The following is a 17,174-nucleotide window of genomic DNA, read 5'->3' on the forward strand; positions in this document are numbered from 1 at the left end:
GAGCAAACACGGCAAATATAGAATGGAAGCAAGGGCAGACAAATGGGAGTTCATCACTGCTAAAAATAATACAGCTGACTCAATGTACAAAACAGGATATTTTCATTCCTCTGTTTACACTTTGATAACCAGGTCACTACAGGATTTGTTCAGGTATTTTCGCTATGCAGTTAATGGCAGGCACAGTGGGGTAGATGGAAAAACAAATAAAACATGCCCTCAAGTCAACTGCATTCCCAACTCAAGGTCAATGACATCATTAGCCCTCTGTTTGACCAGAATATCGTAACATTACTTTTGAGTACAAAATGTTAACTGTATGTATTTTGTTAAATTGAAGATAATGGGTCTTCATGTTTCTATTGGTTGGCTAAGTGTCCTTCAACAATGAAAATCAGATCCTATTATTTCTCGACTCGCTGGTGTCACCCACCCCCATTCACCTGAGACCCCACCCACACAGATTCCCCAGATTCAATTTACAGGCGTCTATCATCCCATTGCAATGTGTTCCTGCCTGGGGATCAAACACCGAATCCTATCCTCGCATAGCCTGTCACCTGATAATAGCTCTTTGCCCATCATCCACCCATTACTGCACAGACCCCAATCGCAGATCCTATCTCAACTACCCACTCTCCCAACCAGCGATTTCCAGCATTCGAAACTCAACCTTCACACTCACTTCAGTGGCTAACAAGCCTGGCTCTAGTCTTGGAGGAGTGTCCCATTTACCTTCATGCACCGTTCACTGTAAAACTAAAGATAACAGCTTCCCTGTCATAAAGCTGATACCTTGAGCCTCAAGCTCACTGCTAAGTTTCTAGGGTGGAACTGCAAAGGTATGCATCAAAAAAAGTGTAACCCTGTCACAACACAGGTCTCACATTTTCCAAAAACAAGACAGTGGTTAACCAGGGTCTTTAATTTACATGTGGACTGCTGATGGATGATAACTATTCAAACTGAAACATGCAGAAAGGAGTTCCTTTTAAAAGCATAATTACTTTTCTCCCTGCCCCCTGCCCCCATATTTCCTCATGAAACCCAGTTTTCATTCTACACCAACTACATGTTGGAAAATGTGATTCTTTGTGCTGGATCCAAGGAAAGTTACACCAATGTCCACCAGACAATTACTTTACTCCCTTCTGATCATTTCTAGTCTACAAACACCAACAGTAAAACATCTAAATCACTTGCACAATTTTGGCATTAATAATCAAATATTTTGGTAGACCTTTGAAGATGTGGTGGACTTTTTAAGATTTAAGACCGTTACAGCATTGCTACTCACCCCTCTGGGTGGTCTTCAGCAAGAAGCTTCTGGGCCCTGTCAGCAAGCTCTTGAATAGTCTTTCCATAATCCAATACAGCCTGCTGCACAGTCATGTGTTTCTTCAACATTGAAGTTGCACTGGCTTCATCCTGGAGAAAAGATAAATAGTGGACATGCCTTAGACATTTCTATCTTCGATGAGCATGTTCAAAATGTTACGTGTCAGTGGAAGATTTTTCAAGCTTCTCTGACTGGTAATTACTGCAAGCTACTCTATCCAAGAGACGAGTTTAGTTGAGCTAAGTGAGGTTTAACGAGCACATCAAATATGGACACAGAAATAACTGAAGAATGCAAGTTGATACTACAACACCATATGGGTATGAAAACCACGTGGTTCCAGACTGGCCTGTTAGATGGAGTAGTTCATGGAAATGCAAAGTCAGGTTATTCATTCACCCAGCATTCAACGGCAATACTTATGAGGAGTCAGTAAGCAACAAGTTACATCCCAGCTGGTTCAAGTAAACAGCCAGGGCATAAAACAGGGTTTTTGCTGGAAAGATCTTTTTACACTACACTATATTATCTAAATCTAATCATCCATTCCTCCAAGTTATAACTTCAGCAAGTGTAACATTACTTTTAAATATATAACTGTATTTAGATTTAGTGACTTTCCAAAAATAATATAATTTATGGTTTAAATATAATTATAGCTAGTTAAATCTTAAATGACATAATTTATACGAGATGCTGGATGTAATGCCCATTTTTAGAGATCAGGTTGGAAACCCTGTAAGAAGGATCAATCAAGTCCAAGTCTTATGGCCACTCTTACCTGTGAGGGTTATTAGTTCTATTTGCAACTTTCTCAGTAATCCTTATAAATTTTACTCAGATATTCACAGTGTTTTATTTGTTGGTGACTGTCAACCAATTGAGATATTTGGATGAAATGATGATAAGGAACTGATGAGTAAATTACTTGCCTACTTTCTTTGGTAAAACAAATCTATGTACTAATGGGAGACCCGAAAGTGTGTCCTAAAAACATCTTTCCAATCCATCTCTGTAACGCCAGTGCATATATAATATAAAACTAACCTGAGGGACCAAGGATAAAAGTTCATAGTAGATTTCGTATCAAAGTACATATATACAACCCCAAAAATTCTTTTTCTTGCAGGCATACACAGTGAGGAGAGAGCATGACCTGGATGGTGGGGGTCGTAGATGATGGATGCTGCTTTCCTGTGACAGCACTCAGTGTAGATGTGCTCAATGGTGGGGAGGGTTTTACCCGTGACAGACAGGGCCATAACCACTACTTTTTGTAGGGTTTTCCATTCAAGGGTATTAGTGTTTCCATTCCAGGCTGTGATGCAACCAATCAATATACTCTCCACTACACATCTGTAGGAGTTTGTCCAAGGTTTAGATGGCATGTCGAATCTTCTTAAGCTTCTGAGGAAGTAGAGGTGTTGCTATGCATTCTTCATTATTGCACTTACGTGCTGAAATGATAACACCAAGGAATTTAAAATTGCTGACACTCTCCACCTCTAATCTCCCAATGAGGACTCATGGACCTCCACTTTCCTCCTCCTGAAGTCAATAAGCAGCTCCTTGTTCTTGCTGATATTGAGTAAGAAGTTTTTGTTGTGTTACCAGATTTTCAGTCTCTCTCCTATATGCTGATTTGTCGTCACCTTTGATTCAGTCAACAGTAGTAGTGTGGTCAGCAAACAAAAGGGGTGGTCTCCTTGTGGTGATTTACACCACTTTATGATCAGTGGAAGTTAAGTCATCCCTCCTGAGATCCTGAGGAGAGGGTTGCATGAGACCAATTCAAGAAAACACGATTCAGACAAAAATATTCTAAGAACCATAGTTTTCAACATTTCTGAAGATAAACCAGAAGCTTGTCTTTGTGTATTGTTGGGCCAACACTTGGGCAAAGAATTAGTAAAATAGGTTTCAACAACAGGTGCTAAGGTATTTGACCTCCCACTCCATCATTGAGCTCACTGTTGGGTCGAGTAGCAGAGCACTAATGTGATGATAGGGGCAAGCTTCACTTCACATCAGATTCCTCGTTTCTGGATATGGATATGGATATGGATATCTATGCCAAGCTGACTCATTCGAACGGAGTGGCCAGCACTGTGGAAAAGTCTAGGTAGGTGTTTGCATTTACTTAACTCAAAGTTTTCAATTATTTTCGGCATCTGTTCTGATTATATATACCTAATCCTTTTTATTTTTCTAAACGTACTAATCATTTAGAGATCAGCTATATCTATTTGCACTTTTCATAGAACATAGAAATCTACAGCACATTACAAGCCCTTTGGTCCACAATGTTGTGCTGACTGTGTAACCTACTCTAGAAACTGCCTAGAATTTCCCTACTGCATTGCTCTCTATTTTTCTAAGCTCCATGTACCTATCTAAGAGTCTCTTAAAGGACCCTATTGTATCCACCTCTACCACTGTCGCTGGCAGTGCATTCCACACACCCACCACTGTCCGTGTGAAAAACTTACCTCCGACATCCCCCCGTGTACTGACTTCCGAGCATCTTAAAACTATGCCCCCTATGGTAGCCATTTTCCAATAACTTTGTCCACCAGAAACGTTTTAAAACACTTTGAAATCCTTTGATATTGATGAGCCACCCAAATCCATCAGAGTGTCCTGATGATGGACCTCAGAAATACGAAACCTTACTTTTGATATTATTTTTTTCATAGTATAGGAAGAGGCTGTTCATCCCCTCAGGTCTGTGCTGGCTCTCAGAGCACTCCCATCAGTCCCATTCCTCCTTGACGTGCTGCCTTCTATTATCTCTCATATGTTCATGAACTCCGATCTGATTCTCCTGCTACTCACCCAGTCGATGGGTTCTTACTTACAATAGCCAATTAACCCACCAATCAGCACGTCTTTGGAGTGTAGGAGGAACCTGAGGCACCCACAATCACAGGAGAATAAATAAAATCTGCATAGGCTTCACCAGCTATCAGGATAACACTTGGTCACTGGAACTATGAAGCAGCATCAGTAACTGCTGCACTGAGGTCCACATATTGCTCTCTCTACTCTGCCCCACTTGATGCCTCTTCGTGTAGAGTCTCAGCCTGTTCAGATCCTTACATGAAGAGAGATCCTGAGCAGTAAAGTGATGAGTCCAGGAGGCAGATGAAGTCTAGGCTGATAAAGCCCTTTGTACTAATATCAAAGATGCATAACACAGATAAGACGCGTGAGATAATTGTGCCTTGGAACCTTTGAAGGTAGTTTATTCATGCAAAAAATTATAAATGATTTCATTTACTTTACTCAAGTTTCCTGGCTTGAATATTCATTCATTCAGGTGCCTTGCTGTTCGGTGTAGGCGATCATGTCTCTCCATCCATCACGGTCCCTGACCCTCTGAATTGTAGTTGTTCCCTCCCCTGTTTCTAACCATGATGTTATTCCGTCTATCATTTTCATTCCTCTGCTTCTTTTTCCTTCCAGCTTTCCAGTTGTAACTAAATGTTCTAATGTCTCTCTTTGTTTGATGTGTCCACAGAATTTTGATTGCTGTTTTCTGATTTTTTTTAAGTAATGTATGTTTTGTTTTAGTTCTCTGTAGAACTTCTTCATTGGTTATCCTGTCCGTGTATGATACGCATAGCATTCTTCTGAGGAACCACATCTCTGCTGCATTGATTCTTTTTTCCATTGCATTTGTGATGGCCCATGACTCGCAGCCATACATCAACATAGGAAAAACGTAGCCGCTGAGAGTTCTAAGGCGAATGTCGATTGCTATTTTCTTGTTCGTTAGGATGTTTCTCATTTCTGTATATGCTGCTCTTGCCATTGCTATTCTTGCTTTTATGTCTGTTTTGCATTTGCCATCAGATGTTACCCGTGATCTAAGGTACTTGAAGTTGTGAACTTGTTTCAGGATTTCATTTCCCAATACGATCCTACAGTTTGGGATATCAGGTTTCTTTGATATTATCATTACTTCAGTTTTCTTTTTGTTTAAGGTTAGGCCACGTCTTTCACTCTCTGTGTTGATGGTGGATACTAGTTTCTGTAAACTTACTTCACTGTTTGCACTCAGTACTGTATCATCCGCATAGCGGAGGTTGCTGATATTGTATCCTCCTATAATTTTCCAGGTAGGTCTTGTATGGTTCTCATGATGTTTTCACTGTACAGGGAGAACAGGTCCGGTGATAGAACACAACCCTGTCTGACCCCTCGCTTTATTGGCTGATATTCACCAATCTCGTTGTCTATCCGTATGGCTGCACTTTGTTGCTAGTGGAGATTCCTGATTATTCTTAGATCTTTTCCGTCGATATTAATATCTTTAAGCATTTTCATGATGACTTGGTGTTTCACTGTGTCAAAGGCTTTTGTGTAGTCAATGAAACAGAAGTATAGGTCTTGTTGTACTTCTGTTGACCTCTTGATAATATTCCTGAGAATATAAGTGGTATTTGATGTTTCCTTGCCTTCCACAAAGCTGCACTGTTCCTCACTGATCTCTAGTTTAATTTTGTTTCTTATTCTGAGCATGATGATTCTAAGTAGAATTTTTGTGAGGTGGCTCATTGAACTAATTGTTCTGTGTTGTCCACACTCTGTTGCACCTGGTTTCTTTGGCAGTGCAATGAATACTGTCTTTAAAAAATCTTCTGGTACTTTGCCACTGTTGTATATTCTATTCAATAAAATTGTTAATTTCTCTACACCAAAATCTTCTAGCGCTTCATACAGTTCAACTGGAATGCATTTTCTTCATAGCATGTTTCACTTCTTCTTTCAGTATTGCCAGGCCCTTGTTGTGTTGCCAATATCAGAGTTGTCCTCTCGGTCTTTGTCGTTGTATAGGTCTTTGATGTATTCTGACCATCTTTGCATTATTTTGAATATAGAGAACGTAAAACAGTAGAGCACAGGAACAGAGCCTTTAGCCCATAATGTTGTGCCAAACCAATAATCTCTTCTGCCTACACAATGTCCATATCCTTCCATTTTCCTCACAATATCTCTTAAAAGTCTCTAATGTTTCTGCCTCTACCACCATCCCAGGCAGCACTTTCCAGGAACCCACCATTCTCTGTGTAAAAAAAATTTGCCCCTCACATCTCCAGTGGAATTACCATCCCTCACCTTAAATGCATGCCCTCGGGACAAAGACACTGCTTGTGTACTCTGTCTAGGCCTCTCATAATGTTATAGATCTCTATCAGTTCTCCCCTCACGCTCTGCTCTAGAAAACACACACCAACTTTGTCCATCCTCTTGTTATAGCACATGCCCTCTAATCCAGGCAACATCCTGCTAAACCTCCTCTGCACCCTCTTCAAAGTCTCAACATCCTTCCTATAATGGGGCGACTAGAACTGCATGCAGTTCTCCAGAGGCGGCCTAATTCGAGTGTTATAAAGTTGCAACATAACTTTCTGACTTTTGCAATCAGTGCCTAGACTAATAAAGGCAAACATGCCATATGTTTTCTTAACCACCCTATCAACCTGTATTGCCACTTTCAGAGACCTCTGCTCATAGTCATAGTCATAGTCATACTTTATTGATCCCGAGGGAAATTGGGTTTCGTTACAGTTGCACCAACCAAGAATAGAGTATAAATATAGCAATACAAAACCATAAATAATTAAATAATAATATGTAAATTATGCCAGGAAATAAGTCCAGGACCAGCCTATTGGCTCAGGGTGTCTGACCCTCCAAGGGTCATCAATTTTGTGAAGAATCTTGCCCTTAACAGTGCACTGTCTCTTTGCATTTGACCTACAAAAGTGCAACACTTCACATTTAGCCTGGTTAAAGTCCATCTACCATTTCTCAGCTCATATCTTCAAATGATCTAGATTGTGCTGTCTTCTTTGCCAGTCTTCTACTCTTTCCGTAACACTGCCAACCTTCGTAACATCTGCAAACTTACTAACCGTTCCATCTACATTTTCATCCAGGCCACTTATATACAACACAAACAGCAGAGGTCCCAGTACAGATCCCTGCAAAACACCACTAACCACAGACCTCCAACTAGAATAAGTTCCTTCAACTACCACCCCCTGTCTTCTCTGGGCAAGCCAGTTCTGAATCCAAACAGCCAATTCATCATTGATCCTATGCCCTCACTAATTTTTATAGATGCACCGTAGAAAGCATTCTTCTAGGGTGCATCACAACCTGGTACGGAAGTTGTCCTGTCCAAGACCGAAAGAAGCTGCAGAAGTTCGTGAACATGGCGCAACACATCACACAAATCAATCTTCTGTCCTTGGACTCACTTTATACCGCATGCTGTCGGAGCAGTGCTGCCAGGATAATCAAGGACACGACCCACCCAGCCAACACACTTTTCATCCCCCTTCCCTCCGGGAGAAGGTTCAGGAGCTTGAAGGCTTGTGCGACCAGATATGGGAACAGCTCCTTTCCAACTGTGATAAGACTGCTGAATGGATCCTGACCCGGATCTGGGCCGTAGTCTCCAAATATCTGGACCTGCCTCTCAGTTTTGTTGCACTACCTTACTTCCCATTTTTCTATTTTCTATTTATGAATTATAATTTAAATTTTTAGTATTTATTAATTTTAACTATTTTTAATATCTTTAATATTTAATATTTGCAATCCAGGGAGTGTGAAGTGCAGAATCAAATATCGCTGTGATGATTGTATGTTGTAGTACCAATTGTTTGGCGACAATAAAGTATAAAGTATTATGGAAGTTGAAGTCCCACATGACACCAACCCTATTGTTTTTACATCTTTCCTTAATTTGCCTGCATATCCTCAATGCCACCCTGCCCATTGGGGGGATAATATGTCTGAATTGTTTTAACAAATTATTTGATTAATAATCATTCTAAATTTAATATTTAACTCCCATATTTAGAAGATCCCTACTTTGTTTGATCCCAGGACTGAGGATCAGCCATGCTTAATATCATTACTTTCATTTGTTTCCTTTCATAAACGTTCCTTTACATAAGACAGGTTTTGTTTTCTTTTCAGGACATTTCCAAGTCCTCCAACTTATGCTGGATGCATGTTTTAGCGAAACCATTGAAATCTGATTATTAACACTTTAACAACCAACTCCCCTTGGGTACCCAGCATGCAACAGTGAGACAACAGGCCAATAGTTAAATGAGTACCTTTGGTTTATCATCAGAGATCATGTAGAGTTCCTGCTCACTCATCCAAACTTCAGCTTCTGTAGCATCAAGATAATATTGCTGGGCTTCATTTGTACCTTCCAGACGCTTTTGCCTTTTCTCTGCTTCTTCCTGTAGCTTGTCCCACAATCCTTTTAACTCTTCCAATTGCTCTTCAATAGTACCTGCATCGGGTCTTTGATCTGCAATCATCTTTTCTCCCCTTTCTAACACATCATCTATACGTGGCTGATGCCCTTGAATTTCCTTCTGCAAAGTCTGTGGAAACAAAAGAGAAATCATAGTTGCAACATAGTGGAGGTACCCAAGTGGACTTCCGAAGTCCAAATAATCATAAACTTTAATTTGCTATTAATTATTCTCCCAGAAGAAGAAAAGACAAACAAAATCAGATGGATTGTGTTTTGAAGAATTCGCAGAAGTGAAACAGTAATGTTAATTGTTCGTAATGCAAATTTTCTTCAAGTGCAGACTCAAAATTTTCTGTAGACCTCCCACACTCCCTCACAGCTGATTACACTGGACAACAAAGATTTTGCTTCCTGAATACTTTTGGGTGTAATTTATAGACTTTGGGCTGCTGACCATGAAAATGAACATAAAATTTCCCAATCACACACCATTTTTTGAAATTGCCTATATTTTAGGTTAGATTAGATTAGATTCAACTTTATTGTCATTGTGCCGAGTTCAGATACAAAGCCAATGAAATGCATTTAGCATCTGACCAGAATGCAAAGAATAGTGTTATTTACAAAATAACTGTGAATAAAAAAGTGCTACAGCACACAAATATAAAAGTACTGAGACAGTATAATACAGATGCAATACTGCTTAGCGCTGTGATGAGAGGTTCAGCAGTGTCACAGCCTCAGGGAAGAAGCTCTTCCTGTGTCTGCTGGTGCGGGAGTGGAGGCTCCTGTAGCGCCTACCGGATGGGAGGAGAGTAAAAAGTCCATGGTTAGGGTGAGATGCATCCCCGATAATGCTTTTCACCCTATCCAGGCAGCGTTTATGGTAGATGTTCTCAATGGTGGGCAATTGGGTGCCGATAATCCGCTGGGCAGTTTTCACCACACGCTGGAGTGCTTTGCGGTCCGATAAGGGGCAATTGCCATACCACACTGAGATGCAGTTGGTGAGTATGCTCTCAATGATACAGTGGTAAAAGTCCGTCAGTATCCTGGGACAGAGGTGAGCTTTCTTCAGGCTCCGCAGGAAATAAAGGTGCTAATGTGCCTTTTTGATCAGGATGGAGGAGTTCAGGGACCAGGTGAGATGCTCGGAAATGTGGACACCAAGGAATCTGAAGCTTGATACATGCTCCACTACAGTTCCGTTGATGTAGATGGGGACGTGAGTGTGACTCCTGGCATCCCTGAATTCCACAACAATCTCCTTGGTCTTCTGGGTGTTAAGTGCCAGATTGTTGTCGGCACACCACGCAGCCAGGTGCTGGACCTCATCCCTGTAGGCCGTCTCATCATCCCCTCTGATCAGACCAGCCAATTCCAATTCATAATTCAATTCAGAATATCTGATGTCAAGATTAAGGAAGGCATTTTTTGGTCCACAAATCAAACAGGTCATCAATGACAGGTGGTATGAAGAACTTTTAGTGGGTCCGAACAAAATCATATAGAAGATATTCAAGAATGTTGTCAAAAATTTTCTTGGCAACTACAGAGCACCAAACTATGTGCAGTAGATTGACAACATGCCTCAAGCATACAAAACCATGAAGTGCAACATGTCACTAAAGATTCATTTTCTGCATTCCCATTTAGACTTCTTCCCTGCAGATCTTGACGAGCATGGTGAAAGGCTTCACCAGGACATTGTAGCCATGGAGAAATGCAGGGCAACTGGGATCCATGGAATCCATCAATGCTGGCTGATTATTGTTGGGACACTTAAGCAAGAAGCCTCAGACACTGACTACAGATGAAAAATACCAAAAAAACATTTTTAGCTTAGTTGAAGTATGGCAAAGCATCAGCACCATTATGCAATTAAACACATTATATTCAATAAAAGTTAATTTCTTGTTTCTCCAAATTCCAATGTGATACAAGTAGTCTGAAATTATACTTGTGTTAGCTTCATGTGGTCTATAATCAACAAAAAAAATTCTGAGTAAGCAACACTCTTGAAGAAATTTGTTGTCCAGTGTTATCATTGCCGTCCAGTGCTGCACTCTTCATGGAAGATGGTGATGAGGTGCAAACTTCTGAACTCCACCACCATGCCATCTAGTACTTGGTTCATTCACTTGAATGGGGAGCAACAACTGTGACAGTGTGCGATGTATAAGATTATTTAAATATTTTTGACTTAAATGAGTTAATTGCAACGATTCTGATTGTCCCTGTACCCACCAAGCCCACAGTTGAGCAAACCACTTTGTGTCATTTCTCCACCTTTCCCTGGTCTATATTGGTTCAATATATCATTCCTGCTCTTAAATTTTGAGCATCTGTTTAATAATCTAGTGGTTCATATATTTTACCAACCAGCTTTTTAACATATGTCTCTTTCTAGGATTTATATACATATAGTCACCCAGCTCCCTCCAAACCTGAACAACCTCTAGATACAGTATGTGTCCCTTATTCTTTTTGCCAAAGTGAACTCCTTCATCCTTCTCTGACAATTTCTTCTGAATCTCATCTCCCCATTCTGCCAGGATATGGCAGTCTATTATTTTCCTCAACACAATATGCTCAGCTGACAAGCCATGCGTCGTTCTCAAGTTTGGAAATTCTGACCTGCCGTTCCATCTCTAAATTATTTATAAAAAATAAAGTAGTTGCACCAACACTGGTCCTTGGAAACACTACTGTCTATATCTTCTGGTCTGGTAATATAATATTACGCCTACCCTCCACTTTCTGCCTTTAAGCTTATCCACATTGCTGTTGACCGTTTCATTTTTGTATTCCTTCTTAAAATCTATGTATTCATCTGTGTTATCCTTGTCAACATTTGATCTTACCTCACAGAGTAATTCAAGCCGGTGTTTTATTTTTAACTTTTTAAATTATCAGGTTTTTGAATATTTTTTTAATGTCATTGGCAATCAAAATTATCCAGCTTCTTCAAAGCCCACAAATGTGGAGGTGTGCCATGTACAACTGCAAGAATCCTGTGGGTGGTGTGCTCGGCGTTGCCAACCACCTCGGATCTGGCTTACCTGAAGATTGTGAGATGTTTTGTGAAAATTTCAGTGGAATTAATCAACAGGAATGAGTGTTATGGTATGATCATAAAGGATCACTTAATTCTCTGCCTCAATTCCCCTACAACAATTATAACTATCAAGGAATTATGATGAAAACCATACTGTTTCAAAGTCCTTTACATGATGATTTAACAGCAGTAGTGGGATATCAGACTCTATATTGAGATAATTTGTGATATGTAACAACTCACACACAATGATGAAATAAAACAGGGTAGACCTTAGCTCTAGCCAGTCCAGTGCCTAAACTTCTAGTCAAACATAAGTTAATCAAAATTATCATTTTAAAAGCAACAGACAAATAAAGGTTATTCTTTGAGTTCAATATTCCATGTACAGAACTTCATTGAAATGCTTGATGGAAGCTTTCAATTAACATGACTTACCTTATTCTTTTTCATTATGAGCTGCACTGCCTGCAAATTCTGGCCATGGTCTGTACTCGTTGCTAAGGGCATCCGTTCCTTCACCCAAAGCTGAGAGAGAACATGTGAAGGTATAAATATTCAAAAATTACTTTAATTAATATCTGTGCAATTCATGACTTTAGTTAATCTGTGAAAAAATTACTGTAACTTCTTACAGATTCATCTTCCAGATCCCGATAAAACTGAAAGCTCTTCTTTGATGCGAGAAGACTTTGACGCCGTTCCTGCAGTGGGCTCATCAGCTGTAAGAACCTCTTCTCTATTTTCTTTTCCTTCCCATCAGTCTCCAATTGTCTTTCTTGAGAGAGAATTGTGGCCTGACTTAGAAGATCCTCCACCTCTTTCTGTCGCACTTCCACTTGATTTTCTGTCATCTGTTCACAACCAAAACAATCCATTCATACATTTAATTGACAAAAAGGGAAATAAGACCAGGACTGCTGGCGAATGGTTAGATATCATCTCACATGTCTGCTTGATGACAAATCAGGTTTTATCACATTCCATATTCTGATGTCTTTATGTGAAAGTCATCGTCTGTTCCATAATTTGAAATGAAATTTTAAAAACTGGCAAAAAGACAAGAGCAACAGATAGAGCTGAAGGACTTTCAGAGAAGACGATTTGAGAGCCACAAAATTACTTTGAAAATAATGTTTCTGAATCATTCTTAAATATAATAATAGACATGTTATATAATTGACAAATTAGCGTGATCACCAACAAAAGGCCAAGCAGAGTTTAATTCAGCAGTTCATGACTATCAATTCCTGAGATACTTCTCTAAATACAGGTGAGCAAAATCAAGACAGGATATTTTTACGTTATAGTAAATTGTTCTTATTTGAGTAAGACACTATCTAATATCCAAGTGTTATGAAACAGCGCAGTGGATCATAGACATACATCAACTCAATATGCACTCAGCAAATTCATACTGCTGGAGTTTCCATAATGAGTGCCATAGCAAATAAGGACTCTGATTATGTACCAATGAATCTCAATTATAAATAATATTAAGTAAACATAAACACCTGAGAGGGGCTTGAAAAATAATTATTCTACTTATGTATAACTCCATTGCATAACTACGATCATCTTCACAGTATTTTTGATTGTGTGCACAATTTGTCCACTAGTGGGTGCTGTTTGAAGTAGCAAGTGAGAGAGAGTCATCACTGTGAAGTGGCACCCATTTGAAAAGACAAGTCTTGTCAGGAGTGAGTTTTATTTGCACCAATAAAAAGAGGGGACGTGTATGTGGTGTGGCTCTACAGGCTTCGGTAAAAACAGTCGGAGGTTCTAAATTAGTTTCTAATAAGTTGTCTTTCTTTGTCTATCAGTATATAGCTAGTGGGCAGAGAGTGGGTACAGAGTTAGTGATATGTTCATTGTGTGAGTTATGGGAAGACTATCTCCCTGATATCAACATCTGCACTAAATGCATTGAGCTACAGCTTCTTAGAGACCATATTAAGAAACTGGAGCTGCAATCTGAGACCTTTGGCTCATTTGTGAGAATGAGGAGATGAGGAGATGATTGATAGGAGCTATAGGGAGGTAGTTACTCATAAGTTGCAGGAGGCAGGTACCTGGGTAACTGTCAGGAGAAAGACAGGGATTAGGCAGCCAGCGCAGAGTACCCCTACCGCTGTTACCCTCAATAATAAGTATGCCACTTTGGATACTGTTGGGGTGGTGGTGGTGGGGGGAGTTAGCTTCCAGGGAGAAGCTGCAGCAAGCAGGCCTCTGGCTTTGTGGCTGAGAAGGGAAAGGAGGAGGAGAGGAGAGCAGTAATGATAGGGGAGTCCATGGTTAGAGCAGCAGACTGGAGATTCTGGGGGTGTGAAAAAGAAACCCAGGTGGTACTTTGCCTCCCAGGTCCCAGGGTAATTTATGAATTGCTGCTGTTTACATTAACATTTCAGAGTTGAAGGCTTAAACCAGTTGAAGAATTAAATCACTGATATTTAAATCTGAGATTGATCATTTTTATTAATTGCAATGCCTGATGGAAGGAACTGGGTCACAGTTAGGCTTATCTCTGAATGGTGAACAAGAGAAAATCTGCAGACGCTGGAAATCTGAGCAACACACACAAAATGCTAGAGGAACTCAGCACGCCAGGCAGCATCTATGGGGAAAAGTACAGTCGGGCCGAAACCCTTCAGCAGGACTCTGAATGGTAATGTCTTTTTAGGGAGCAAATTGGCCTATCATCTTTCCTATGTGAAGCTTCAATTCCTACATTTGGCCATGAAGATAATTTAGGGAGAGATATGCCAATGCTTTTTCCAGTCAGGAAAGAGAAGAAAATCAATTGTTAAGCTGCACTTGCCGTTAATTTCAAATGTTTCTACAAAACATCCAGTGGAACCTAGTTGATCTAGCCAGTTAAACTAGTTTACATACGAACAAGAAATGCATGTCAGGAGCCATCCGTGTAGAGAGAGAAATAGTAAATAGAGTCATAACCTGTAACTTTTTCAGCAGGATATTGACACTGGTCAAGTCCTTTCCAAAGTCTTCAGAATGTAGCTGTGACTCCAGGTCATCCATCCACTTGTTCAGGTCTTCACAGCCCTGTGAGAAAAGCTCTGATCGGTTTGCTTGGAACAGCCGGTCAGCCTTGTCTTTAGTGGTGGAATCCAGGATTTCCCACTGATCATGCAGTTCCTTCAGTTTCTCCGAGACAACTAGTTTAAAACTTGGCTTCTCATCCATCAGCTGCTTTCCTTCCTGATAATGGTACAGCACAAAAAAAAATGTCATGATAAATACAAGCAATCCTGCAGATATTGTAAATCCAGAGCATCACACACAAAATTCTGGAGGAATTCAGCAGATCCCAGCCTGAAATGTTGACTCTTTATTCCACTCCACAGACGCTGCCTGACCCCTGCTGAGTTCCTTCAGCATTTTGAGTGTGTTACTCTATATGTCTAATGAAAAGTGCATTGAATTCACTTCTAAGGCAACCTGCCTCCTATTAGATTAATAGTCAAATATAATTCAGGGGCAGTCAAATTCTTCCTTGTTGTGTGGGCATTTCAGAAGCAATTCCTTAACATTCAACATAGCCCTGGACTGGGATAAGAGCTGACAGTATAGGTAAGTATTTAATTGGGGAATGGCTAATTAAGATGCTATCAGGCAGGGAATTGGGACTATATATTGGGAATAGATGTTCTCAAGGAAACGTACAATAGAAATTTAAAGGTTGTTTAGGGAGTACTTGCATAGGGTTCTGGATATTTTTGTTCCATTATGACAGGGAAAAGATGGTAGGATGAAGGAATCATGGTTGACAAGAGATGTGGAACATCTAGTCAAGCAGAAGAAGGAAGTATACTTAAGGTTTAAGAAGCAAAGAGCTCTCAGGGCTCCTGAGAGTTATAAGGTAGCCAGGTTGGAGATTTATAAGGGACAGGAGAATATATAAAAGAAGAAATATACCTGGACTCAGACAAGTTATGAGAGGTCCCTAATGAATACTTTGCAGCAGTGAGAGGGATGTTGATGAATGTGAAGTCAGCATAGAACAGGCTAATATACTGAAACACGTTGAGGTTAAGAAAGAGGATGTGTTGGAAATTTAGAAAAATATTACAATAGATAAGTCCCCGGAGACGGATGAGATGTACCCCAGGTTACTACAGAAGCAAGGGAAAAGATTGCTGTCCCATTGGCAAGGTCTTTGCATCTTCACTGACTGCAAGAGAAGTACCAGAAGATTGGAAGTTGGCAACTGTTATTCCTTTGTTCAAGGTAATCGGATAATCCTAGGTATTAAAGACCAGTGAGTCTTACATCAATGATGGGCAAACCATTGGAGAGGATTCTCAGAGACAAGACTTACGAGCATTTGGCGAAGCATAATCTGATTCAGCATGGCTGTTTCATGCCTCATGAGCCTGATTGATCCTTCTTGAGGAAGTGAAAAAACAAATTGAAGAAGGAAGAGCGGTGGATATGATGTATATGGATTTTAGTAAGGCTTTCTTCAAGGTTCTCCATGGTAGACTCATTCAGAAAGACGGGGGCATGGGATCCAGGGATACTAGGCTGCATAGATTCAGAATTGGCAAGCCCACAGAAGGCAGAGGGTGGTAACAGTCAGAGCGTATTCTGGCTGGAGGTTAGTGACTAGTGGTGATCCATGGTGAGCTGTTCTGCGACCCTGCTCTTTTGATATTCATAAATGACTTGAATGAGGAGGAGGAGGGATGGGTTAGTATGTTTGTAGGTGACACAAAGGCTGACGGTGTTGTGAATAGTGTAAAATCTATGTTAGGGGAAGAGGTTTGTTTGATCTTGGAGTAGGTTAAAATGTTGGCACAACTTTGTGGGTTGAAAGGACAGTACTGTGCTGTACTGTTCTATGTTCTATTTTAAATGAGGAAAGAAATACATTATTAGCACTGCTAGAATATTACTTATAATTACTGAAAGTGTAATTCATAATAGCAAAAGTTGAATGCAGGTGTGATTAAAGCCAACAACATAAACTTCTATTAATTTGATCAGGCCGACTTGGGACTGTGAAAACAATCCCAAACCCAAATAAAAACAATTCCTAAATATCCTACACTAATCGTAAAATATTTACATGCTGCACTAATTAGAGTTTTTAAATTGTTTTTCATGTAAATATAGGATTAAGGGGATTAAATCCTCTATTTGTCTTTAGTATATATTACTTGTTTAGATCATCTTCATTTCCAACTGAAATTGCTGTCTTTTTTCCCTAAAAACGAGCAAAAGAAGGCAAATTTATTTAAGTAAATGTGTAAATATATATACATCATAAGAATTGCTGGGATTTTACTTACAATTATCAATAAGATAATTAATTAAAATGAAAATTGATGTTAAGTTGTGGATGATGTCAGAAATGAAAGATGAAATGTCACTACAGCTACTTGACATATTTTATATCCAAATTACGTAAGGTACAGTAAGTCACTAAAAACAATTTACATTCCATTTAAAATGCAAATGGATTA

The 17,174-nt window shown here is 39.8% G+C and overlaps 1 protein-coding gene across 10 annotated transcripts in view; it reads right to left on the bottom strand.

The window, feature by feature from the left end:
* The window catches only part of LOC140201653 (spectrin beta chain, non-erythrocytic 1-like), a 325,497-nt gene that overhangs the window by 82,161 nt on the left and 226,162 nt on the right, over positions 1-17,174 (bottom strand). For all 10 annotated transcript variants that reach the window (XR_011886936.1, XM_072266114.1, XM_072266104.1 and 7 more), the window contains 5 exons: positions 14,644-14,907; positions 12,324-12,542; positions 12,127-12,216; positions 8,479-8,757; positions 1,298-1,428 (listed from right to left, as the gene is read on the bottom strand). Coding sequence is in view for 9 of the 10 variants with exons in the window: in XM_072266114.1 (XP_072122215.1) it covers positions 1,298-1,428; positions 8,479-8,757; positions 12,127-12,216; positions 12,324-12,542; positions 14,644-14,907 (983 nt within the window). In the remaining variant the exon portion in view is untranslated. The remainder of the gene's footprint in view (positions 1-1,297; positions 1,429-8,478; positions 8,758-12,126; positions 12,217-12,323; positions 12,543-14,643; positions 14,908-17,174) is intronic.

This window comes from Mobula birostris, chromosome 1 (genome assembly GCF_030028105.1).
Source record: "Mobula birostris isolate sMobBir1 chromosome 1, sMobBir1.hap1, whole genome shotgun sequence".
Classification (NCBI taxonomy): Eukaryota; Metazoa; Chordata; class Chondrichthyes; order Myliobatiformes; family Myliobatidae; genus Mobula; species Mobula birostris.